At 42.0% G+C, this 25,075-nt stretch overlaps 3 protein-coding genes across 5 annotated transcripts; all 3 read left to right on the top strand.

Moving 5' to 3' along the window:
* The first annotated feature begins 226 nt into the window (after positions 1-226).
* Positions 227-1,385, top strand: LOC122322450. The gene has a single exon (XM_043214679.1). It carries the CDS (start codon positions 299-301, stop codon positions 659-661), a length of 363 nt encoding a protein of 120 aa, XP_043070614.1. The 5' UTR covers positions 227-298; the 3' UTR covers positions 662-1,385.
* On the top strand, positions 971-6,338 carry LOC6566787 (monocarboxylate transporter 7). The gene is made up of 10 exons (XM_032739382.2): positions 971-1,496; positions 1,572-1,714; positions 1,802-1,943; positions 2,740-2,913; positions 3,017-3,318; positions 3,398-3,553; positions 3,619-3,780; positions 4,112-4,283; positions 4,335-5,016; positions 5,592-6,338. Exons 1-10 carry the CDS (start codon positions 971-973, stop codon positions 5,998-6,000), a joined length of 2,868 nt encoding a protein of 955 aa, XP_032595273.2. The 3' UTR covers positions 6,001-6,338.
* Positions 6,339-10,679: 4,341 nt separating this feature from the next.
* Positions 10,680-23,695, top strand: LOC6566876. 3 transcript variants are annotated; one of them, XM_043214576.1, is made up of 20 exons: positions 10,680-11,082; positions 11,300-11,346; positions 11,835-11,972; positions 12,040-12,221; positions 12,281-12,454; positions 12,967-13,053; positions 13,340-13,426; positions 13,783-14,099; positions 14,159-14,471; positions 14,864-16,397; positions 16,581-16,819; positions 16,885-17,060; positions 17,521-18,917; positions 19,089-19,284; positions 19,351-19,485; positions 20,546-20,958; positions 21,091-21,296; positions 21,398-21,561; positions 21,921-22,062; positions 22,125-23,689. In XM_043214576.1, the coding sequence occupies exons 1-20, from the start codon at positions 11,022-11,024 to the stop codon at positions 22,174-22,176; spliced, it is 6,060 nt and encodes a 2,019-aa protein (XP_043070511.1). In that variant the 5' UTR covers positions 10,680-11,021; the 3' UTR covers positions 22,177-23,689. The 3 variants fall into 3 exon arrangements, with proteins under 3 accessions (XP_043070511.1, XP_032595376.1, XP_032595377.1); XM_032739485.2 differs by lacking the exon at positions 12,967-13,053 and having other exon boundaries at positions 10,681-11,082; positions 16,885-17,006; XM_032739486.2 differs by lacking the exons at positions 10,680-11,082; positions 11,300-11,346; positions 11,835-11,972; ... (10 more) ...; positions 19,089-19,284; positions 19,351-19,485 and adding exons at positions 19,943-20,247; positions 20,316-20,441 and having other exon boundaries at positions 22,125-23,695.
* Positions 23,696-25,075: the final 1,380 nt, after the last annotated feature.

Raw genomic sequence — 25,075 nt, forward strand, 5'->3', positions numbered from 1 at the left:
AACACACACACCGAGAGAAAGAAAGAAGCGAAAAAATAAATAAAAACGACATATTGTTGACTCCGCTGATGTGGACCCAAATGTCGGAGATGGTCGTTACTGGTTTTAGTTGGATGGCGCTGGCCTAGAAACCTCAACAAGGCTGCTGAATCATGTGCTGTATGCATTGAACTGGACACATACATACACACACACACACACTCACACACACACACTCACACATACACTCACATAAAAACACACACACACACCACACACAAACACAAAACTTTAGAGTACAGATCCTTTCTATTGTACAATGGTCATCCAGTGCACATGCGATTGCGATTGCAGTGATAGAGACACCCGCAGCTCCTGTTTGCCACGCCTCGTGCAGCGACAACGTGTCACGCCCCTTGCTGCGGGCAATGATATGGAGCATCGTTTACATACCAGCTATTTTCATCGCCGGCTATCGAATACCTCATCAGTGCTCTACGGCAGCTGTCCACAGCTGCTGCCAGTCGAGCAACCCAGCCACAATCACAACCAAAGTCGGGCTGTGCAACAAAAGGAGCTGCAGCAACAGCTGGAGGAGCAGCAGCAGGAGCTGAGACCATATTCAAGTCTTGTGCGGACCAAGCACAGAAGCTCCGTGCTGTGCAACAAATGCGCACTGTGACGAAGATACAACTTAAGCTGTGAGCATCCAGAGCCACAACAACCACAACAACTATCCCAAAACAATCCAACAGCGGTAGTAGCAGCAGCAGCAACATCAGCAACATCAACAACAGCAGCTGCTGCAACAGCATTATCAGCAGCTAGTCCGAAGGCAAGACAGAAGGAGCAGGAGGAGGAGGCGAAGGCTGTAACTGCCACATTCAGTACGCCGCGTTATTTGTGTCCCGATTGCCGTTTTAACAATCAGCCGTTGGCCTGGTGGGTCTCATGTCCGCGTCTCTCCAATCTACACAGTGAACGGCCACAAATGACAACAGCAGCAGCAGCAATGCAGCAGCCACCAACAGCGCGTCACTGTCATGCCACAAATCCGTCGCGATTTCCACTGCAACTCAATGCCAAGCGGCATTGTGACAATTTTGGCAGCTATACAACATTGCCCAGCATTGAGCATCAGCAGCAGCAGCAGCTCCATCATTCGCAGATCATCAGCGCTGGCTGCAGTCGACATTGTGGGGCAGCAGCAGCGGCAGCAGCAGCCACCGCACATCCTGAGCCACCATTGCCACCAGCAGCTGCCTCTTCTCGTTGGTATGGCCCAAGCAATGCCAATCCCAATTTGAATGCCTGTTGTTACATGTACAATCCCACGCCCCCCCAATACGCCCCACAGCTCTGCGCTTGCGATGGTTGGTATCAGCAGCAACAGCAGCAGCAGCATAATCACCACCCACACCAACACCATCAGCAGCAGCAGCACCATCACCAGCAGCAATTAAGGAGCATCCAGCCACCGCCCAAACCACTTATGCCAAATGGCGGCTGCTACTTGGGTGAGTAATGAGCCCTTTTCGGTGACATGCATCCTGTTTTCCATTTAATCAACTTTCAATTGTTTGGCACCGCAGGCTTCGATGCCCATCATCCCTCTCACATCACCGACGAGGAGGACTCCGCCTTTCCCGCACTAGCCGATCGTGAGTTTCATTTGTTGCATCGCAATATTCCGGCACTGCGTCGCACAGGTGTCGACACAACGCGTATACGACAGGTGAGCTGTTCAGTGTACTTACAACTGTAACTACTTGTGTCACTGCCTATTCAAACTGTAACTGTTGTCTGTCGGCTTACCCTTCAGTACTTTTATCCGGATGGCGGCTGGGGCTGGATCATTTGTGGCGTGTCCTTTCTGGTTCACATTCTAACCACTGGCCTTCAGTTGAGCTACGGCCTGTTGTTGTTTTATGCTGTTCAGCATTTGCATAACACAAGTGGCATAGGTAAGTGATTTTTTGTGTCCAAAACTGTTAGAGATAAAAGTTGAAAATTTGCTACATTTGCATAGTTAGAAAATTATCTAATATCCATAAAAGCAATTATTATTCATTTAAGAAAATCAACTTTGAAATATTATATGGCTGTGAAATACGTGGTTCTCGATTTAATTAAGCAAATTAAAGATGTTTTTGAACCCGCTTAGAAATACATTTTTATACGTGTTTTACAGCTCTTTGTGAATTTCGTTTAAGTTCTGTGCTCACGTAGAAAATGAACTTTTTGATGCATATACATGTTGACAATGAACTACTCAATTTATAGAAACAATTGTTGTTGGCAACGTTTGTGTACCACAAGCAAAATTAGTTTTGACAAACTTACTGGAGTTTGAAGCCTTTCAAGTGTATTTTAAGCGACTTGAGCTTGTGCCAAAAATATAGAGAGAAAATTCCAAAGAAGTAACTTAATCCATACAACATATATAAAATAATGTGGTAGACAAATGCTAAAATAACCTTGGGATTAACGAAGCTTTGATAAAGTTATAAAAGGTTGAAGTATTGGAGGAGAGTTTTTAGAGATTTCAGAGTAATTAGTTTTGAAGTATATTCAAGAGCAATTAAAATGCACGCATTTTTTCAGTTGCTTTTTAATTTCAAATAGTCTTTTTCGGACTCGTATCTAAAATATGACTTAAATTAAAAAAAAATTCTTTTTGAGATATTCTTAATATGTTGTTGCTATTTCAGATATTTAATATACTTCACTTAACGTAAAATATAATGAATTCTTTTGTAGAGCTTCTGGGCGCACTAAGCTGGTCCATCTCGATGCTGGCCATACCGTTTGTGGTTTCGTTGTGCCGTAAGCGTTCCATACGGCTGCTTTCGATTGTGGGTGGCTTGGTCATGCCGTTGGGCATTCTGTTCACTTCATTTGCCACGGAATTCGGACAGGTTGTTTTCAGTTATGGTGCGTATATATAAGGCTGAAGACTTATGAGCTCAAGCAGACAGCGGAAGTTGCTTACCATTTTCATTTGCTATGTCCTGTCTTCGAAACTCTCTTCTCGCAGGCATCGTGTTTGGCATTGGGGTTTCCATGGTGCGTGAAGCATCCACCGTGATGCTGGGCAATTACTTTAAGCGTCGACGGCAATTCGTTGAAATGGTGGCCATGTCCGGCGAGGGCGTTGGCATTGCTTTGTTCTCCGTCATCCTTAAAGAGGGCGTAGGCAAGGCCGGCTGGCGCCTGGGTCTGCAAATCGTTGCCGCACTAACGGCGCTCAGCTTTTTCATGGGTCTCATGTATCGACCAGCATCCCTATATCATCCGCAGCGTCGTGCCATACAGCACTTGAAAAATCAGCGCAAAAAAGTTAGTGAGAATCATTGAAATTTGAACTCGATTTGAAATCGTAAATTGAATTTTTTATTTTCATTCGCTGTTCCTTCAGCTACGCGAAAAGAAGCCAAAGCTGACGCATGAAGTGGAATCGCCAACGAGATATTTATTTTTGGACATATCATCGCTAAAATCAGTAACAGTTAAAATTCTATTGATGACCTCCAGCGTGGCGGCATTCGGCATTTATACGCCCATGTTCCTTATGGTGTGTTGAATCTGATTTAATCCGATGAGCTCATCTACTTAGCTATGATATGCGATTCATTTTAGGCCCTCAATGCTGCCAAGGAGGGTTCCGATGTGCAGGAGCTGGTGCTGCTTCAAACATTTCTGGGCATCTCCATGGCTTTGGGCGTGGTCCTTGCCGGAGCTCTGCTGCGTCGCTGCTTTGTGATTCGACATTTTGTGATCAATTCCAAAATTGTTGCTCAGGTAAGTCCCAACTATTTTAAGTATAATTCTGCGCCAACCTTCTAAATGCAACTAAGATAAAAGTAGACATTCATTCGATCGGCAACAAAACAAAATAAAAGCTTTGCATACAAAATTAATTAAAAAGTTAAAAGATTTGTTAAATTGTGCAGAATATAAAAAGTTATAGGTAAAAGAATCAGGTTGAGCTAGATGGGTGCACATTAACCCCTCAGATTACACTCTATGCCGGATTTGTTTTTTATTTGCAGCTCTTTTTATCGACTTGCCAGATAGTTGCACATTTGCCCTTAAGATAACGCATTATCCCGGTTTTTCTTTTTATTTGCAGCTATTTATATCGATTGTTGCGCTGGCCATTTTATTCCTATCCTTTGTCATGGGCTACAAGGGCCTCTGTATACTCAGCTGGCTCTACGGCATTGGCCTGGGTGGCTTTCAGTACTCACTGAAGATTTTGGCACTGGAACGCATTAAGCTGAAGCATTTCTCCAAGGCTTGGGGTATGAGTGATAGTCCTAAATCTGGCTGGATCTAACATTTATCGCTTTCAGGCTTTATACGCGGCGTGGAGTCGGTGCCTGTGCTCATTAGCGTGCCCCTCACCTCGTTTCTCAATGATTACTCTTTGAAATATGGGCGTGCTGGCTATTATATTTGCTCAGCTGCCGCAGCCATCTCGGGCATAATCATCTTCTTCATCAGCGAACCCCAGGAGCAACACCAGCAGCAGCAGCAGCAACAGCAGCAGCGCGGACATCTCAATGGTCATCTACCCACACCAATGTTGATGAGACACTCCTCGGTGCGCCATAATCGTCCTAATCTGCATATGGACTATGGCTATGGCGAGTATCCTGCACCAGATTTGCTAAGTCGCAGCTGCATTAGTCTCAATCAAATGGAGCCCTATCTGCAGGCCAACAATTCCCATTACTGCCAACGTCACATGCATCAGCAGCCACTCCATCTGCCACAACATCATCACTTGACTGCTCAGCACAATCATGCTCATCCCACCCAAGCCCATGCCCATCCCCAACAGCTGACCTGTCACAATCTTGACTTGCAGCAGGGACGCTCCCCCTACCAGCTTGGCCAGGGCAGCATTGGCGCCAAAATGGGCAAGCGACTGCAGCGCAGCCTTTCCTTTATCCAGCAGCACAATTGCTGCGATGGCCAAATGTACTGCAGCTGGCATAGCACCTACGAACTCGGCTGCCGCAAATCGCCCAAGTAAGTATTATAATGTTTAATATCGGACATCAGCACTTTCGAAATAGGTTAGCCTTGGAAAAATCAGCTTACTGAATTTAATGTAAACTATTCTCAAATATGAAATACTTAGATACAAAACAATAATATTATTCTTAACAAAACTAAAGACTATAATAGAAAACGTATATTCAGTAATTACATTGCTGCTACTTTCCACATTGTTTGTGTGTAAACAATACCTAAAAATATGTAATTATTTTCAATGAACAAAAGGCTTGAGTAGAATAATCCTTAAGGGCATCATTAATTTGTATGCACATGCAATTGAGGTTGTTGCATGTCTTCTGCATGATTTGACTTGCAGGATATTTGATATTTTATGCGGCGAAACTTACTTCAAACAACGAATCTTGGGCTTTTGTTTCAAGCCAAGTCAAGCCATAGAAAACCAAATTGCTGTGTTGTCTGGCTTCTTGTCGGCGACAACAAATCAACAACACTGCACTTGCACTTATGTTATTTGCGAGTAGAAGGAGCTCTTAAATTTCCCCCCCTTCTGGCTTACGTGTCACGTGCCACGTGTTTATTTGCAGATCTCAAGACCGGCAGCCACTCATATGTACTTGCAGTCCCAATTCGACAACGTATGGCGGAGGTGGAGGTGGAGGCAGTTCAGCACGCAGTCGCAGCGTGCCTGAGGGCCTATCCACAATGTCGCAGCAGTGTAACTGCCGTCATGGGGCAGGCGTGCCAGCAGTGGCCCCCTCCCGTGAGTTCATCTACGTGCCGCACGCCTACGCCTCGCTGCAGAGGACGCCACATCGACAGAATCGGACAGCTGGAGCGGGAGCAGGAGCGGGTGCGGGTGCGGGAGTCGGGACTGTCGGAGGTGCCAGCAGCTGTCTGGCATCAAGAAACAGCCATCCGCAGTGCCGGCTAAAGCGTTCGCAATCGCTGTGCCGACCCGTGCACTTTGTGGAGCAAATCACCACTTCGGTGTAGGGGGGTAGTTTAATCGCCTAGCATATTTTGTAGTTGTACTCCAGTTACGTGAATCGAATTCCAAATTGTCACATCTCTCTAGTCTTTTGTCGTTAGTTAGTAGCACGTTTAGTCCAAGTCCAAGTCCAAGTCGCAACTGTAACTGAAATCCCACATGCAAAAAAAGAAAAAAGAGAAAAAGAATACAAAACGAAAGGAAACAAAACCAATGCAACTTGATGAATTTTCTAAATCTATAAACCTATTATTATACTACAATACTATTCTATGCGGTTTCAGCGCATTGAGATCGTCGATTTCTAACCATACAAATATTTATAACAAATAAAACACACACATACGTATATATACACACACACAGACTGTTAGCAGACGAAAAGCTTTATCTTTATTGTCTCGAAACAAAAGTATTCAAATGAACTTGCTACCAGGCAAACACATATTCATAACAAAAGAAAACGCAACAATAAACGAAGATGAATATTAACAAATGAATAAGCATAAAAGAAAACATATTAAATGGTCCATTTTAAAACATACACAGACAAATTATCCACCGATACCAATACGAAATATACTCTGAACTCTCGGACTCATTCAGTCGTGGCAATTATACGGCCGACGGCACAGTTTCTGTTTCTGTTTCTGTATTTGTTTTATCTACGAGTCCAGCATGTCGTACTTGTACTTTATTTTTAAATGAAATATATGTAGTACTCGTACTCTGAGCAAACACAACATTCGAATTATAAACACTCTTGCCATATACACCATTCGTTGTGGGATTGAGCCTTATTTTTAATAAAATGAAGCAAATGTGTAATTATCATTCATCATTGTAATGATATCTCAGAGAATATCACATTTTAACTGAAATTGCCATCGAAGTTGGGCACTTACAACTTCTGGATCATATTTACACACGCCGGCATAAGTCATCCGCAATAAATAATATTTCATAATAATAAGAAAGAAGAAAAAAAGAATTTTGGGGTAAATTTAAATGCCAATTTATAATGATTAAACCATAATTAAATAGTCGTAAAGAGGACATATGTGCAAATATTTGATCGATTTAAATTACAATATGGGCGGAATTAAATTGATTTAGAAATTCAGAAAAATAAACGAGACGTAAATTCAATTATATTTAAATAATCTATTAAGTAATTGATTCATTAAATTAATGAATAACTTAATACATTTTTAACAAAAACTCGGTGACTTCGGCATGCCGAAGACTTAATACTCTTGCAGTGATAATGTTCAAATTACGTTCAATTTTGACGAAGCTTGCCAACTTAAATGATTGGTTTCAATGCTGGCAGAGTTGAGAGAAAAATGTTCAAGAATCACGGTAATCGAGGGTTAAAAGCCATTTAATAATATCATATGTTGTTAAAACTGCTCGCACATTAAGTGCATTAGTGAGAGCATTAAATGCAGACAGATAACTTAATGAAGAGCATTAAATATACACTGCAAGGGTATAATTAATAAATAAAAAATAAAATTAACATAACGAGATTGCCTTGAGCAACAAACTGCCATAATATGCAATAAAGATACAGATTAACTATGTAAAGCTCATTAATATGTGTATTAAATGACAAACGATAACTGCAATTCTCGAGGTCATAAAAGTAAATTATCCATAAATTTCTCTCAACTGTAAACAATTTTAATATCTTCACCGTTTCTGTATTCTTTTCTTTTGCAAATTGCGCCGTTTGTGTTCAGTAAAAAGTTTAACATAAATTATTTATGGCTCACACACACTCGTGTAAACTCAGACACATACTCACACTCACTCACTGACACTATCATGCATATCTCAATGCCCCACTCTTATATCTAAACAAAATACTATTTCAATTTGTTAAAAACTTTTTAAAATTAAGGTACAATTGTAGCTAAATCAATTTCCAGACAAGATGTAATTTAGATATGAAAATTTTCAACTAGGCGTTTCAAGGACTCGTCGAACGCAAAGCAACTCATAAATACTTCTACTTTAATAAATGAATTTGTAACTCATTATCATTAGTAGTTTAGTGATAAATGTTAATAAAATCGAAATGCGAATGCAAATAGAAAACCGTAAATCTAATTCAAGTGTCAACGCAAATTGAAATATCTTCATCCAGATAAAAAAAAAGAAAATAATAAATGTCAAGCTTAAATTAAATTCACAGCTTGGGGTTAACCACAGGAAGCCGGATATTCGGCTGGGTTCGCAGTAAAGTCTCATTTATTACGTGCTAAAAATTAATAAACCTATGCAAAAGGTTCAACATTAGCCACAAAAATGTCATATTTTATTTATTAATTAATCGCATTAACATAAAGCGTCAATTTGTGCGACCAAACACCTCCTCATACACACACATAGCGAGCTCTAATACCAGGCGATTAAAAACTTTGACCCCCTGCCAAAGAAGAGTCAAAGTAAAGCTCCATTTCCGTTTTATAATATGTACACATAACCCAGGGCGCCATACTGGAACGTGCCTAGACTGCAAACAGCCCACGCAGCAGGCAAATAAGTAGGCAACAACAACAGCAACAGCAACAACAACAACAAGGACTAGAACAACAAGGACAACAACAATGCAGACATCGTTTTGAACAGCGGCGTCAATGACATGCTCAATTTTTCATGCATTATGCTGGCGCACTGTGCGTATGCTTAATATTTGCCAGATATTGACTTCGGCACAAAGCACAGTTAAGCTTAGCAATATTTGAACTGTAAGCTTGGGATGCCCCAAGGATTCCACACACTGAAGCCGTAAAGCCAGCCTAAAATGCATAAGACAATTTGTGCCAAAGTCTATATAAATGCCTTACGACTTTATATCTGTATGTGTGCGCGTGTATATATATATATATATATATGTTTGAATGTGTGTGCATGCATGCGTGACTGTGTGCGGCAAACCAATGCGAATGTGCAAATATGCCAGTACATATATTCCAACTATACAAACATATCAAACGGCAACTGTTGTATATATATCTCGTATTTGGCTCTAACCAAACTCAGGGTATTCAAATTCAATTATTCAGCTTGTAGCTCAACAAATTGTGATATCAATTAAAAGGAATAAACATTTACAAATTCGAAAGAACAAATTGATGTCAAATGTGCAAATCAACCTGAGAAAATAATGCTTAGAAAATCAAATCCGTGGCAAGCTTAACAAATTCGTTATGAAAACTTTTTGTAATATTCCAAGGCAACAGAATGCAATCAGGTTAAGTACAAGTAGTATTAATTATGTTCAAGTTTTTTAACGGCACACGTAAGATAAGTTTAGTATTTATTTTAATTAAGGCAACGAAGAAGCGAAGGCTAACTTTTGAGCATCTGATGTTAGGTAGGAAAGCAGAAGTTAAACAGCTAAATAAACTCTAAGTTAAAGATTGACGCCAAAAGACTAACAAAAGTCGCAAGCTGCCAATGCGAGTGAGGGTGGCATGAAGAGTTTATGAAGAGTGAAATTAAGTAAATCATGCGACAAATTTCAAGAATAAGATGAAAAACCAAATAAAAAAAATATAAGAAAAGTTTTACGTTATTTAAAGATACACAAGAACTTCAATGAAAGAGCATTGCCGCCTCGCCGTTGCCGATTTAATTTCCGTTCGTTGATTTCGGGGGTTGGTCCTCAACAGAATCAGAGGCCGTGTGAAAACAGTCTCAGGGCAAAGTCAACTTTACGCCACATTGTCGTCAAATTTTTGGCTGCTAGGGGGAAGTAGGGGTGGCTGAACTGTCAGCCTGAAGCGTGTTCAGTGCGATGTTCTGGCCGTGTGTCCTGGCCAACTGTCTGTGCTGGCTTTTGTTGACACAGCTGCCGCTGAAGCAGCAGCAGCAGCAGCAGCAGTTACCGGCAGAGGCACCTCTGCTGAGTGTCATGCGCACACGCACGCTCTGTTGCCTACTTCCAGGCGTCTTTGAAGCTGTCGTTTGTTCATTGTTGCGCTTTTGCAGCTACACACACAGACACTGCCACACACAAAGTGCACACACAAATAATTCAGTCAGCATCGTAAACATCTGTTTTGTGTTTGCCTTTTATATTCCAGTCGGCGCGCGCGTGTTGCGCACTCTGCTCTCTGTGCTCTGCTCGCAGCATCCTGACAACAGGATACGAGCAATGTGCGTCTCTCGTCAGTTTCAGCATCAGCGCCACGGTGCACGGAGCGTGGTCGCAAGACACGCAACTCGCAAAACGGAACACGCAGCAGCAACGCACACACACACTGAGGCTGAGCTGAGGCAGTGGCAGTGGCAGACTCAAAGAAAAAACTAGTCCCAAATGTAATTTTCAGTCAAACGATTTTTGACTTTATCCACGAGACAATTAAAAACGCATTAGCTGAGGCAAATCCCCCAGTTTGTTCTGGAGCGTGTTAACTGCTACATTTAAGAAGTTACGCAAATACTGAATCTGATTTTCCCCAGTGCGTTTCTGTGTGTTTCTTCTTCAGTTTTATTTTTTTTGGGCAATGCGAATATCGATTGCTCTGGCTGCCTTGCATAAGTCCTCCAGAGATTGGAATACAAACGCAGCAGTAAAACTCAGCGCGTCTGAAAGGTAACAAAAAAAAATAATAAAAATAAAAGAAAAATATAAAAAAAGAAATAAAAACAATTAAGAAGGGGCGGACAACAAGAAGGCATTCTGCAACGCCCAGGCTGGCAAAAGCGAATGCACAAGAACAACGAAGGCAACTTGTAGAAATTAAGTTTTAATTATACATATTGAACTCAGCATGTGAGTAATGATGTTCAACAGCAGGACGATAATGATGATGCAGCAGCAGCAGCAGCAGCAACAGCAGAGGCTGATCCAAACGTGAATTTCAAACAATTGACAGTAGCAAAAACAACAACAACGAATCCGTTTATATATAGCCTCAGCAGATTTCAAGCAAAAGGTACCTTGCTGTGTGTGTGTGTGTGTGTGTGTTTGCGTGTGTGTGTGTTTGCTAACATTTATTTTTGGGCCAAAATGGATATCGCCTTGCGTGGCACAGCGTCAACGACTGGAACTGGCTCGCACACTGGCACTGGTAAGTCCTTGAGAGTCACTGAACTGACTTACACACAACGCAAAACATGACAGGAAAAAAAAAAACAATTACAAACAAAAAAGAAGAATACTTACAGCAAAACACATGTAATCGCATGTGTGTGTGTTGTTGTTTTTTTTATTGTGATTCATTTGTCTATCCACTAATGGAAACGAACGCAAATACTTACCAACAACAACAACAATTTATTTTGCAGGTTTACATCATGCTGTCTCATTGGGCAACATTGAAGTCACCACCAAGGTTGGTAGCAAGCTAAACAAATAACTGTTTTGGGTCTGTGTTGCACTTACTCTCTGGCAATTAACGTGCCTATGAAGTGAACTATCAAATAGCAATGACTAACAAATGAAATAACTTTGATTTCTGTGAATAGTTAACTTAAACTCAAGTTTCATATATTTATAACAGTTATTTACAAAAAGCATATTTATTTTGATATAAACTCTTCAAGTTATCAAAGTTACAATATATTTTTATAAATTTTATTTTAATGATACTACTTAAGTGCTCTATTTATTTATTTAAAATAACTTCAAATGGTGCTTCATAAGCTATTTGTTAATACCATTTGAAATAACTATTTTAAATAAGATACAAATTTGTCACATGTGACGTATACTCAATATTTTGAGTTTTCTTTATGTGTGTTTATTCTTAGGTTTTATTTAGTTCACTATAGCTTGAAAGCATTTCAATTGTCAATAAAAACAAGCTCTAATCTTTATTAGGCCACCTATTCCAGCCACATGGATCGCAGCTACGACTCTGAGGACGAGCACACTGGTCGCCGACGATTACGTCAAACTCTCTCCACCGAATCGCAGCCTCGCACTTCAGTCTACTCGCGCGGAGATATTAGAGAACAGGTGAGTGGAGCTCATACTCTGTTAGTAGTCTAGTTAGTAGCCTTCACTCTCTCTCTCTTTTATATAGTACTGCCTTACGGATCGTCAGTTGCATAGCATTGAGCAGCGTCCGCGAAGGGAGCGTTTCTTTGGCTGCCTATCGCGTAGGGGCCAGGCGCATGGTGGCAGCTTTCTGGGCGGCTGTGTGGGTCGACGTGTGCCCTCCGATGAGAATTTGGCTGCCTATGCGCCCTTCGAGAAGTATCCACGGTGCGTATGCGTAACGTCATTAAAATTTGTATGGCTTGTTGACATTTCGTTTGGTTTAGCTATCAAAACAACTACACTGACACACACGAATTGGATAGTTCCTATTTTCGCCGTCAACCGGCATCGATCTTAAGCACTGGTAAATCGAATGAACCGGATTTGGGTGGCCGCTACACTTGGATAGGTCAAGCGGCGCAGTCGAATAATAATAGTGATTACCAATCGGAATCGAGGTACGAGTCTGTTAATTGTAGAAGTCCTAAACTCCACCCCAAGAACAGAAACAAAATTGTAAAATGCTATGCCAAACTTTCGCTAGAGATCATGCTTAAACTTAACTGTCGCACTATCTGTAGTCTCTATCTCTGTCTCTACTATAAATACATAAAAACGCTTGCAATGCCTGCTCTTAACTCTTCCCATGCAACAGCAACAACAACAATAATAATAATAAATGACTACAAAAACAACAATGAAATATCCGCCTGCATATCATCTTTGCATAATGCCAAACGCTTCTTGCTTTCAAGGTCTTTCGCTTTCTGTAAACTACACTGCAATATGAAAAACTAAAAAAAAGCTGTAAAATATATTTCCTATACTTTTCGTTATTCATTCACCTTCCCCTTCTCTCTAAAACGACTAAAAAACCAATTAAACAATTGAAACCAATCCAATTACTAAATGAACAAAATGTGTAAAAAGGGCAACTTGTTGTACAGCACCACTTGAATCCTTTTACCAGGATGTTTTGCTACGGAATTATTATGTCGAGCTTTGCGCTCCACCACATCCTACACCACCAACATCACACACCAATCAAATCGCTAATGTAAATGTTTGGTATGTAAAGTGATAAAAAACAACCATAACCTTAAAATCTTAACTTAAATTAATTATGAATTTAACTAAATTTAAACATAAACTAAAATTAAGAACAAAATTTAAAAAGTGCTCTAATTAAATATATATTTTTGTTTTTTAATATAAATATATACATATAATGCTATGTGTCTGCACGTGACTAAAGAACAAGAAAGCGAGCAATGTTTGTTTACCATGCCCAAGAAATTATTCAAATGGTTGCTAATAGTTTCGGTCTGTACTCTGTTCCACAGCTCGTATCACTATCCCACATATGCCACAATGCCGACGCCACACCAACATCAGCAGCAGCAACAACAACAGTCTGGAGGCCTTCCCAGGTGAGCAATTAAAAATTCAGAAATGTAATTAAAAACTTATCTTAAAGTTGAAATGTAATTTGAATGAGAGGGGCCTTACACGTGTAGAAAAAAATATAATGATATATCCCTTAAAGTATTTTGGTATCTCAAAAATTATCATACTGAATAGAAATATCAAAAGCAGTGTATATTACCTCAGAATATGTTCTAAGTCATGCTGATATTTCGAGTATCTTACTCTGCTCGCAAACATTGAACAAATATTTGCAAGATAGATGAATTCCCAGCTGGATATTGACTTACAGATCAATTCAAATACAAATAAATTACCAATGTTTCCTTTGTGATCTTTATTATTATTATTTTATTTACAGAACCAAGCACGTTAGCTTTGCCAGATCGCATACCTTGACCAGCTTTGACACTGTAAATGCGGGGTTTCGGTCGTCGGGTCGCTTGAAAAGCGCACGTAGTCAGGAGCGTTTGATTGGTGGCAAGAAACCTATCATTGCCACTGGTTCCATGTACGAGACTCTACAGCCTATGCTGCCACATCAGCATCAGCAGCAGCCACAACAGCAACAACAACAGCAGAGTTCGACTCTGCCCAAAACATGGCTGCCGGCTCCGGTGCAGCTGCAGACTTGTCAGCATCATCACGGACCTATTCATCTTCACCAACAGCTGCCAGGTAACAACACTCATCTAATGAATACCCTACCTCAACCTGAACTCAAATTTCACTCGCAGATAACATGCTGGGATTGATAATACCACAATCGCTGCCAATGGCACTGCCGCCACCCAGTCCAGAGGTTCTTATTCTGGAGAAGAAATTTCGCAATGCGATGAAGACGCAGGCCACCCAAACCGATGTTGCAGCTCGTCGCGAGGGTCTCTCCAATGCACAGATGCTGGAGCTAAGTCCACGTGCTCCACATCGAATTAAGGTCATGTCCCAGGGTGCTCAGACAAATGGATTGCAGAATGGCAAAAAGCTGACAAAGAGCCTGTCGGAGATACCCAATGGCAAGGATATGATGCATCAGCATTATCCACCGGGGTAAGCAACCCGAATGTCTTATTGTAAACTGCAGATATGATATATATCAGATGACCCTATATCACTAAAAATTCCATATAAGACCAGCTTATTTAGTTGTCTTCTAAGGCTGATCCTTCGATAAGCTTAAGATTATATCAGTATTAATGCACTTTTCACGGTTTCCTATACAAGTCGTTCTACCAAGTTCTAACAATACTATTTGTAAGATAAAAATCTTTAAATATCCATTATATTCCATCTGAGATGATATTCAGGAAAATATGAAGTATTTGTTAGGATTGTTATGAAAAACATCCTATTATAAGGCAAATTGCTAAATCATTCAGAATTAAAAGTCGTCTAAGTCTTCATATCACATCAGTAGTAATTATTATACTTTCCCCTTGCAGTTTCGCGTATCCCCACGAACTGATTTATCGCACCCAGTCGCAAGATGTGACGCCACTGCAAACCCTCTCAGATGCCCAAAATAATATTATGTACTACAAGCCGCCGCCTCCACTCCTGGATGCGCACAGCTATGGCCACGGCATGGAGCACTTGAGTCGTGGTCGCGTGGAGCAGAATGTGGAGTACGTGAATGTGAATGCAGCTGCGTTGGCGCTGAATGAGAGCTTCGACTACGAGAGCAACAGCTTGCCACGTCGGGCATGCACCTCACACGTCCGCACTGAGACCGATTACTACTCGAACAGCTTGCCCCGACGTCCGGATGCACTGCACAACCATGATGTGTGCAAGCACATTACGGAATGCGCCGAGCTGATGACGGACAGCGTTCCATTGGATTTCACACGGCCACATTTGTTGCCGCCACCCAGCCAGTACTGCAAGAATGACGAGGACCCTGTAGAGGAAGACTACGACGATGAGGAGGAAGAGGAGGAGGATGTGAGGGCCCACGAAACGGAAAGCTACAGTTCCGAGGTGTGTCTGGAGCAGGTGGCGGCTGGTAAAAATCGTCGCATGTCCATGTTGCCCATGGACGAGTACTCACCATTTCGAAGGGATGATGTACGTCGGCAGTCCATGCCCGTCTATGGCCAAACGGAGAAGCTCATTGATGGCTTTGGGCCGCGCAGTTCGTTTCGGAGTCGGGATAAGGTCAGTTGCTTTCCGGATTTGCCGTCACCGCGTGATGAGCAGGAGATCTTCATAGACTTTAAGCCGCACGTCTCACCCAAGCCCAGTCCCAAGCACCAGGTGAAGCATAGGAAGCAACACAAAGCCGAGATTGCCATGCGCAAGATGCAACAACAGCGGATGGCTCAGGCGGCTGCATTGACACTGCCCAAGCTTAAGCATCAGCAGCCAGCGCCAGTCGAGATTGAGGCTAGAAAAGTGGAGATTGTGCATAGCGACGAGGATGAGGAGGACGACGATGAGCAGGAGGAGGAGGAGGATGAGCAGCAGCTGAACGAACAGACCCATCAGGAGCAGGAGCCCGACTCGGAGCAGCCACAAGGGGATGATGATGAACCACTCTATGAAAACATTACGCCCTGTGGTTGCAAAATAGAGACACCTGGCACCGGTGCAGTCCAGGACAAACGGATGCAGTTTCGCAAGCGATCGGTTAGCCTGGATGATGATTATGCGGCCATGACAACTGTCTCCGGCCCAGCACCGGGCTTACGCCTGCCCTCCACACCAGCGAGCCCCTTTCGTGATGAACTGCTGCTGGCCAATGTCTCAACTTATCCATCCTCAGACTCGCTGGCCAATGATAATACACGCGATCACTCCGATGGCATTTGGAATGAATCTCAGGTCACGGTGCTGACAGCCGAACAAAGAGATATCTCAGATACTTCCTATAGCTCTAATCTCTTGCTGACACCCTCATCCAAGCGAAAGAATCTGCTACTGCAGCATCAGCAGCGTAGCTCTGTGGACACGGATGTATTGGACTTTGAGGAACTGGTGGGTGTACTGGAAATTATTCAAAATTAATAATTTTCATAATTTTATAATTCCTAACTAAATCCTTTTTTGAGGCCAATATCGTAAATATATTTTTTGGAGACTTCAAAACTCAAAAACTTAATTATCTCCCACATAGATCCGATTATTCACATTGCTTATAAGCACCCTCTATTCCCACAGAGTCCCACCTATGGCCTCCAAACACTGCCAAAGATTATCAGAACGCCCACGCCGACGACAACAAAACCTGCGACAGCGCCAACACTACCGGTGATAATGCCTGCCATAGCTGTGACACCCTCCAGCAATCAGCTACCGGATGCCATTAGCTCACCACTGCCTAAGCGCAGTATGGTGGCCCGAGGATCCGTTCCAGATGCTCGCCAATTGATGTATGTGGCGGGAGCGCCCAAACAGCGGTAAGCTTATGCCCTAATCCACGTGGAACTTTAATGAAACCCGTTTTCCACCCCAACCCGCTTAGCCACTCGGACGCCTCGTTTTTGCCCTCCGGTTCGGATTATTTGCGCAGCGCTGATATTTCAGAGTGCAGCACAAATACAGATGAGTATGCGACGTGCACGGACACATCGAAGCGTACACCAGGTATTAAGACACCGCCGACTACGACTAGCTCTTCGTCGACTACACAAGTGCCAGGTTTGGGTGCCTCCCGACAAATATTGTGTGTGTTCGTCTTTCTGTGTGTGTTTGTGTGTGTGTGCGTGTGTGTTTAGTGCGTGTGTGTTCGTATTTGTCGTCTACATTAACTAATCAAACCATGCTGTGCCGTGTCACCCCTCAGCAGGATGCAGTCAGTGATCATCCAATCCGCACACCAAATGCCTCACACGCTTGCTGCCTTACATAGTACTACCTTAGCCTATAGCCAATAGCCTCTAGCCTCTAGCCTGTTGCCTCTAATGCCTCTTAGCTCTCATCCACATCCAACTCTGTCTCTGTTTCTCTCTATGTCTCTCTATATCTCTTGCTCTCTCTCTATGTCTATAGTTTGTTGTTGTTGCTTGATGAACGCCTTGCCCGCAATTGCTTTAGCTGTCTGAAGAACAAAAAAGGAATGCTTTGAAATTCTTACTAAATTCCCTTCTTTTTTGTTTAGTTTCCACCCAGAGTTCTCAGCTGGAGAAGACTAATGCAGGCAGCTCCTTCGAAAGTGCCAGTTCACTTTATTCTATGCGCGAGGAGCTCCTACAACATGACGAGAAGCCGCCTCCAGCGAAAACCGTACAGCAGCTCAAGTCCCCAATGGGATCGGCTGCGGAGCTGACCAGAAAATCGCCGTCGCATTCGATAAGTAGCACTACCTCATCGGGTAGCTGTCAGATCTCGGGTCAGGCCATCAAATCACCCGGCAAGGAGTGCGAACCGCAAACAGTTAGCAGCGGGACAAGTGGACAAATGAAGGTTAGTGCAGCGGAGATGATGCCGCAGAAGCCCAAGCCCGAATCCATATCGGAGGATGAGCGCAGCGAGATTCGGTACTCCTCCTCTGGCTACTATGAGAGTCCTCACGAGGAGGACGACGAGGACCAGGTGACGCTCAGTTCCAAGGGACGTCGTCAGCGACAGGACGATGAGCGAAAGCGTCGTAAGACCAGCATGAAACTCGACATCGAAAAGGAGAACATGCGCGCTTTGACCAGTCCCATTAAGAAGCTTGGCAGCGGCTCTGGGAAGCTGCAATCGCCGGAGCAGCATATCGTTGGCGCAGCTCCCGATGGCGGAAGTCCAAGCAAGATGAAACGTTTCCGTCCCAAGATACGACGACAGTTACGGAAGAGCTCCAGGGAGGATGTGCTCGCAGCGGCAGCTGCCCGACGCGCCCGTGCCACGCCCACTCTATATGGCTTAAGTAGTGCCAGTGGCGATACCGAGTTGCTGCTGGATGCCAGCATGACCAGTACCATGGGACCGAGAATTGTACCAACACCGGCAACAGTTGATCCGATAGCTACAACGACAACCACCTCGGCCTCATCCACGGGAACCATTACGAAGCAGGAGCCAGTTGCACCTCCAATAAGGAAGCCGCATAGCTGTGCCACGCCCACAGCACTACTGTCCCCCAAATTGCAGACAGCTACTGTGCCAGCTACCAAAAGTGCCTCGGAAGCTGGTCATCTCAAAGCGAAATCGATTGAATCACTGCGTTCAGTTTCGCCCGGCTCAGATTCGGTGTTCTACAGTGAGGCCGATGGGAATGTGCCCAGTGCGGATCAGGGGCACTGCCTACACTGCGGCAAGGAGGTGGAGGGCAAACAACACAACAACAACACAGTCAGTGAGCTTGCTGGTGATTCTGTGGAGTCCATACCCTTTATCGAGCAGGAGGCGGATATTGTGAAACCGCCCTCCGATTTCGCCGACTCACCGGTGACCACGAAAACCACACAGCGACTCTACAAGAAAATGGATAAGCGTTTTCGATCCGAGGAGCGCTACCATGGCGAACGTGGCAGGCACTACAAGACCAGGCAGGAGAACATACGCGCCAAGGTAAGTGCGGGGGGAAGTTGCAGCTAAAAGGGACTAAAATAAAGCAGAAAATTCTTTCTATTTTTCACTCAATCGAATTCAGTCTCACATTCAAAATGAAATTTTAACATCCTTTTTGGAAATCGGATTTCAGTAATATTTTAAATATTTATTCTTCCCCTTTCCATCCAGAGCGAGGAACGTGGCCGAGCTCCTAGTCTACCCAATACACCCATACTACGACCCGCCGGATCCAGTCCCTGTGTACTGCCAGATATTAATACGGAACAGAGTCAGCATATCATCTATAAGGGACACTATAATGCGGGGCGTTATACGCGCTTGACTGATGATGATTTGTGGACACAATTGGATCATCAATGCTTTGGTAGGTCAACTTCTATCCGATTTATATTCAAAACCATTAATTTAACACCGCTGACTTAATTTTTAGATCGGTCTCGCGAGCGTCGTGCTTCCACGGAGTCGGAGAAGGGCTTCCATGCCAAGTACCAGGTGATTCTACATCGGCTGGTTCAGCGTCGTTGCACACTCGAAATGTATCATCGCCAGAAGCACAACAACTTCCGTAAGTTAACGAACTACAGGCAACACCCTGTATTATTTTCTATATTTGGCGCAACGTGCGCGCTGAATTGTTGCGAGAGCGTTGGGAGAGCTTTTTATAACCTTACTTGAGGTACTTTAGATTTGTAAAGAAGGGTGTGAGTGGAATATAAAAATTTATATTTATATTTTGCTGTGAAGTTGTCAGATAGTAAGCATTAAATGCAATTCCAAGATAAGAGTAGTTAAGTCTAGGGGTTTTCATGTTAAAGAATATATAACATTGATCTTTCCCAACAATAATTGACTTAATTAAGAATACAAGAATTAAATGATATTTCTATCAAGATTATATTATATTATAAATAGATAAAAAGATTTCAAATCAAATTTAATTATATTGGTACACAGTAAGGGTATTCGACTTTCGGATAGCCGAAAGTTGCAAATGTCTCTTCTTTTCCTCATGATAGTGGGCCGGTGGCGCTCTGACGCTTTTCATGACCGGCACTTGGCATAAAAATGAACAACAAAAAAATAGAAAACGCCGAATAAAAAATAGTTTTTTGTGTTTGACTCTGTTATCGAAAATAGTTGAGGTGCGTGCTTTGTTGTGTGCCGATGCGACGGATCTCGCCATTATCAAATGTGAAAAGTGCAAATTACGAGTGTATCGAGTACTCCGAGTATCTGTTCATGGTTTTCAAGGCGAAAGTCGATCGGCTGGCGTCACTCTTATTATTCGAAAATTTAATATTTACACAATAATTAATCCAAATGATTGGTGGGTAAACAAAAAAAGTAGCATTCAGCAGCGGGCTATATGAAGTCTTATATTTTCAAATGCCACAGAATTAATATCGTCGAATTCGTCGCCGGATTCGGTGCGACGTAAACTTGAGGAGGTCTTAAAGCTAATGCTCTTGGTGTGGGCACGTGAGAGTTTCGTCATAACCACGCTCAGCAATGGTGCGCACGGTAATGTGTCCGGAAATAAAATCACACAAATCATATCACACACACACATGCATATGAGATGAGCATACAATTTATGTATCTTTTTAATTAAATCTCTCACGCAGGCGTAGACAAAACGGTTGTGGTGAAGAGCGATTCGGGAGAATTTGGCTTTCGCATACACGGCTCCAAGCCGGTGGTTGTGGCTGCAATTGAACCGGAAACGCCAGCGGAGAGTTCCGGCCTGGAAGTGGGTGACATCATCATATCGGTAAATGGCGTCCAGGTGCTGGACAAGCATCACACGGAGGTGGTCAAGATTGCGCACGATGGTTGTGAGAAACTGGAACTGCAGGTGGCCCGCACCATTGGCGTTCTCATGCACGAGCAACTGGAACCACCCAGTCAGCCCATCTTCAGCGGTTATCTCTGGCGTCAGAGTGGTCAGGCCAAGGGGGCTCCAAACACCAAGAAATGGGTGCGACGCTGGTTCTCCCTTAGGCCAGACAATTGTCTGTACTACTACAAAACGGAAGATGTAAGTCAGCGAACTTTATGTAAATATGTTTGAATTAATATTTAATTTAATATAGTAATTTCGTATGAGTATTTAAGCTAATGAAAAAGTCTGAATTTCTTTTAACCACTATTTACAAATTTGTTTCATTAGGATTCACAGCCCGTGGGTGCCATGATAATGGCCAAGCATACGGTGGAATTGTGTCCCCTCGATATAGGTAAGCCCTTTGGCTTCAAAATAGACTCTGGCGAGGGAATACCCATGTATGTGGCTGCTGACTCCGATGAACTGGCCAACAGATGGTTGAACTTGCTGCGCCAAGCGGCCACTCAAGACAATCAGTGGCTGGACAAAAGGTAGGAGAGCACATTGATCTTGAAGAAACTTGCAGAAAACTCTCTAATACTCTCACTCCATTTCTCTAACTCTCCCTCTCTCTTATTTAACTTCATTTTAGTGCGCGCTGTTTATATCAGAGCCCCGCCAGCATTGTGCGGCCCGATTGCTTTGGGTATCTGCTCAAATTGGGCTCAAGGTGGTGCGGTTGGTCGAAACGATATTGTGTACTTAAGGATGCCTGCCTCTATTTTTATCAAGATGCAAATAGCAAAAGTGCATTCGGTGAGTCACTCGCAGATCAACTACAATGTAGAAGTCTGCTCTAGAAAGTTTGAGTCGATAGTAATTAACGGGCAGATACCCTGTAGCCTAAATAACTAACCAAATTCTATTAGACTAACATGTTTTGATTGATTTGTTAATTTACGTACCTTAGTCATTGACTTTAAAATTTGATTAATAATACAAAATGTCAAGTCGAAAAAGATCTGAGATCATACCCGTTTTTCACAAAACTTTTGGCTTTCAAGGTATTAAGACATACACCAAACAGACAGCAGTCGCATGCTGCTAATTAATTAATGTTTGTGAATCAATTTGCTATCTTTTTTCTGCATTTTTTCTCTTTTTTTTTTGTCTAGGCATGGCCTGTTTGCACGGTTATAAAGTGGCCTCAATGTCTGCAAATGCGTCCGGCAAGAAGAACTCATTTGAGATAATACCACCAGAAGCGAAATTGCGTCATTATTATTTTTGTACCGAAAGCGAAATGGATAAGAAGCGGTAAGTCAAATTCTAAATTTACTAATATATATAGTAATATATATAATCTGTTCCATTTTCAGATGGATATCCGCACTTGAGTACTCCATAGATAGGTGGATCAAATCCGGGTAACTAAGGTTAAAAACACGCTCGAGATCGGCGCTGAGTAGCCGACGGAAGCGTCGAAGTTTTAGCTACTACATGGATTAGTTTTCTAAACCTTCAACTGAGCTGTTGGAATTCATATTGGGGACATTAGTACGGGTACTAGGTACTACCAACTACCACTTAAGTAAAAACAAAAAAAAAAAAACCAAACCAACAACCGAACAATGGAACAACAAACAGAACAAAAAGTATATAGTCAATAGTCCAGAGTTTTTATAGGCACTAAGACAAGGAATTTAGATCAGTCAGTCAGTTAGAATCGAGTTTGAAACTATTTTGAAATGCGAAAACACACAACACACACATACACAAGCAAGTAGAGAATGCTGGTGGGTATTCTTGTTATATATTATAGCTTATACATACTTATGTTTATCGAGGTTGTCTTGTTATACACACACACATAACTGGCATATATATATATATATATGTATAGCTTACGATATAGTAACTTACAATCTATATATATATATAGGTACATACATGCAGCAGACCAAAATTATTGTCTAAAGTGTGTTCGAGTTCAAAACAAAATTCATTAGGCTAGTTGGTATTGAGATCATTATTAGACGGGTATATCATCAGTGAGAAGTAATTTACAAAAGCATTGCTAAGAAGATTGAAATTAAACTGTTGAGAAACAATTAGTACTCATGACCAATTTCAAAAGCAGCTAATCCAAAATAGTGACTAACGAATGCTATAAATCATCAAATTAGAACTAGATTAGAATATTTGGGGCGTACCAATAATGGTTAAATATTTGAATGCTTAGTTCCACACTAGATACAAACAATTATTGCGCATATTTATAAGTCAAAACGGTTTTCGTCCTTATTGGAAACAACAGAAAGAACAACACAAGTTTGCAAACAGAACAAAAAAAAAAGTTGATGGTTTATTAGTTAGACACAATTATTATGATATGTATAGCTTTTTTTATAAACATTTGTAGCTAAGCTTAGTTTTTGATAGGTTGAGTTTTTTGGGATTGCCATCAAGTTTTCGTCGTCTGAGTGGAGACTCAACAATAATATGGAAAATGCTTTATGAGTGTACATTGAATACTTCACAATCCAGTAGTTACTTTTGTCATATATGCAATATATGATGTTTAAATATATGCTGATTTCCCCTTTTTTGTGGATCAGTGTGTGCATATTGAATACAAGTTTCTGTTGTTACACACACATACATACGTTTTTTATATATACACACACACACATATATATTTTATATATTTTAAAAAGAGTTTTCCAATTAATGGGTGTGCTGGTTCATTTAGATAATACGAGTACTTATTACTTATATATGAATGTATACATGAATAGTGTGACAGCCATTTTTATGTTATGTGGAAACTGTGAGCAAAACCATTAGTGAGCAAAAAAAAGAACAGATAAATTAAAAAAAAAAAAACAAAACAGACACACACTTAATAAGAGCTTTAATTATTAAATAAAAAATATATACCAAGAACAAATCGTACAATGTTATTAATTTTTATTGAGCCTAAATATCATATATATATAGTAGAGATTTAAAGGAATTTTCAAAAGGTAATGACAATTTTGGGAATGTTTATTGCCGACAGCTCGAGGGCATTGAAATGTGTCTAAGCATCATTAATTAGGCTCAATGATGCAACGAACTCTACTCTTACCTGCAAACTGCACTGCAACCTCCACTCCCTCTCCTTCTCTCTATCTCCATCTCTCTCTCTCACTCTTAGCCCCTGGCCCAGTCAGTCAGGCGTAAACGAAGCATTTCGAATGCGATCAATGAACCTGTCAGCTCAGACACTGACTACATGGCTACATGGCTGGCCACATCTTTTACGTTTTCCACAAATTTTGAGTAATTTATTTGAGATCGTAAAGAGCTGCAAAATATGCACACGGCAGCCGGCACTGAGAAGTCAACGACTAGCATAACAATTCGCTCGCCCTATGAGACTGCTACCGTTTTTGTTTCTCTTTTTTTTTTCGTTTTGTCTGCCTTTTCCACTACCTTCATCTGTCGGCCAAGTGTATTCTATTCGTAGCTGCATGCTCTCTAGTTCGAGTCATTTCGAATTCGAGTCACGGTGACGACAACAACACCAACAACAACAACAATAACAATTTAGTTCCACTGTGCGGCCCCTGCCACTGCCTTAATTATCTCTTCTGTTTTTCAGTCGCAGCCTTAGCCTTTCCTCTTCTTACTGTTTCTTTGATTTATTTTTTCTTTTTCTTGGCATTCCTTTGCTACTTTTCAAACAGTTGGTGGTTCATCATCATCACCAGGTACATCGTTGATGATCATCATCTCAGCCATCATCATCATTGTCATCATCATCATCATCAGCAGCAGCAGCAGCGTCATCGAGGCGTTTTCATCAAGCGTAACTCCCTCTGTTTTGGACCACAGACTCTGTGCAGTGGCAGCCCGCTAAGGCCCCGACTGTTTTTTCTTTTTTCTTTATTTCTTTTTCTCTTAATACTTAGCCGCATACCTTTGTTGTATGCAGTACATGTGCGGGAGATAAGGTTGCCAGACTGTTAAGCCAGCAACCTGTTGGATTTTCATAGAACCCATTTGATGTCTGACTACCAATAGTAATATTTGGAATAGTGTTTAGTTGTTGTTTTTTCTCTGGAGACCTTATCAATTTTAAACTAAATTCAAAATATTTACTCTTCACGTATATAATAACGCTTTCTCCTCTGCCGCATTATAAATCACACCCTACAAACGACATACTAGTGAAACGGCCACCGGAGTTACTCCCTCGCTCGGCGAACTGAGTGGATTGCTAAATGCAGTCTGGCAACCCGTGAGTATTGCTGCGTTGCTCCTACTGCTGCTGCTACCCTCGAAA

This window comes from Drosophila grimshawi, unplaced genomic scaffold (assembly GCF_018153295.1).
Source record: "Drosophila grimshawi isolate 15287-2541.00 unplaced genomic scaffold, ASM1815329v1 contig_1377, whole genome shotgun sequence".
Taxonomy (NCBI): Eukaryota; Metazoa; Arthropoda; class Insecta; order Diptera; family Drosophilidae; genus Drosophila; species Drosophila grimshawi.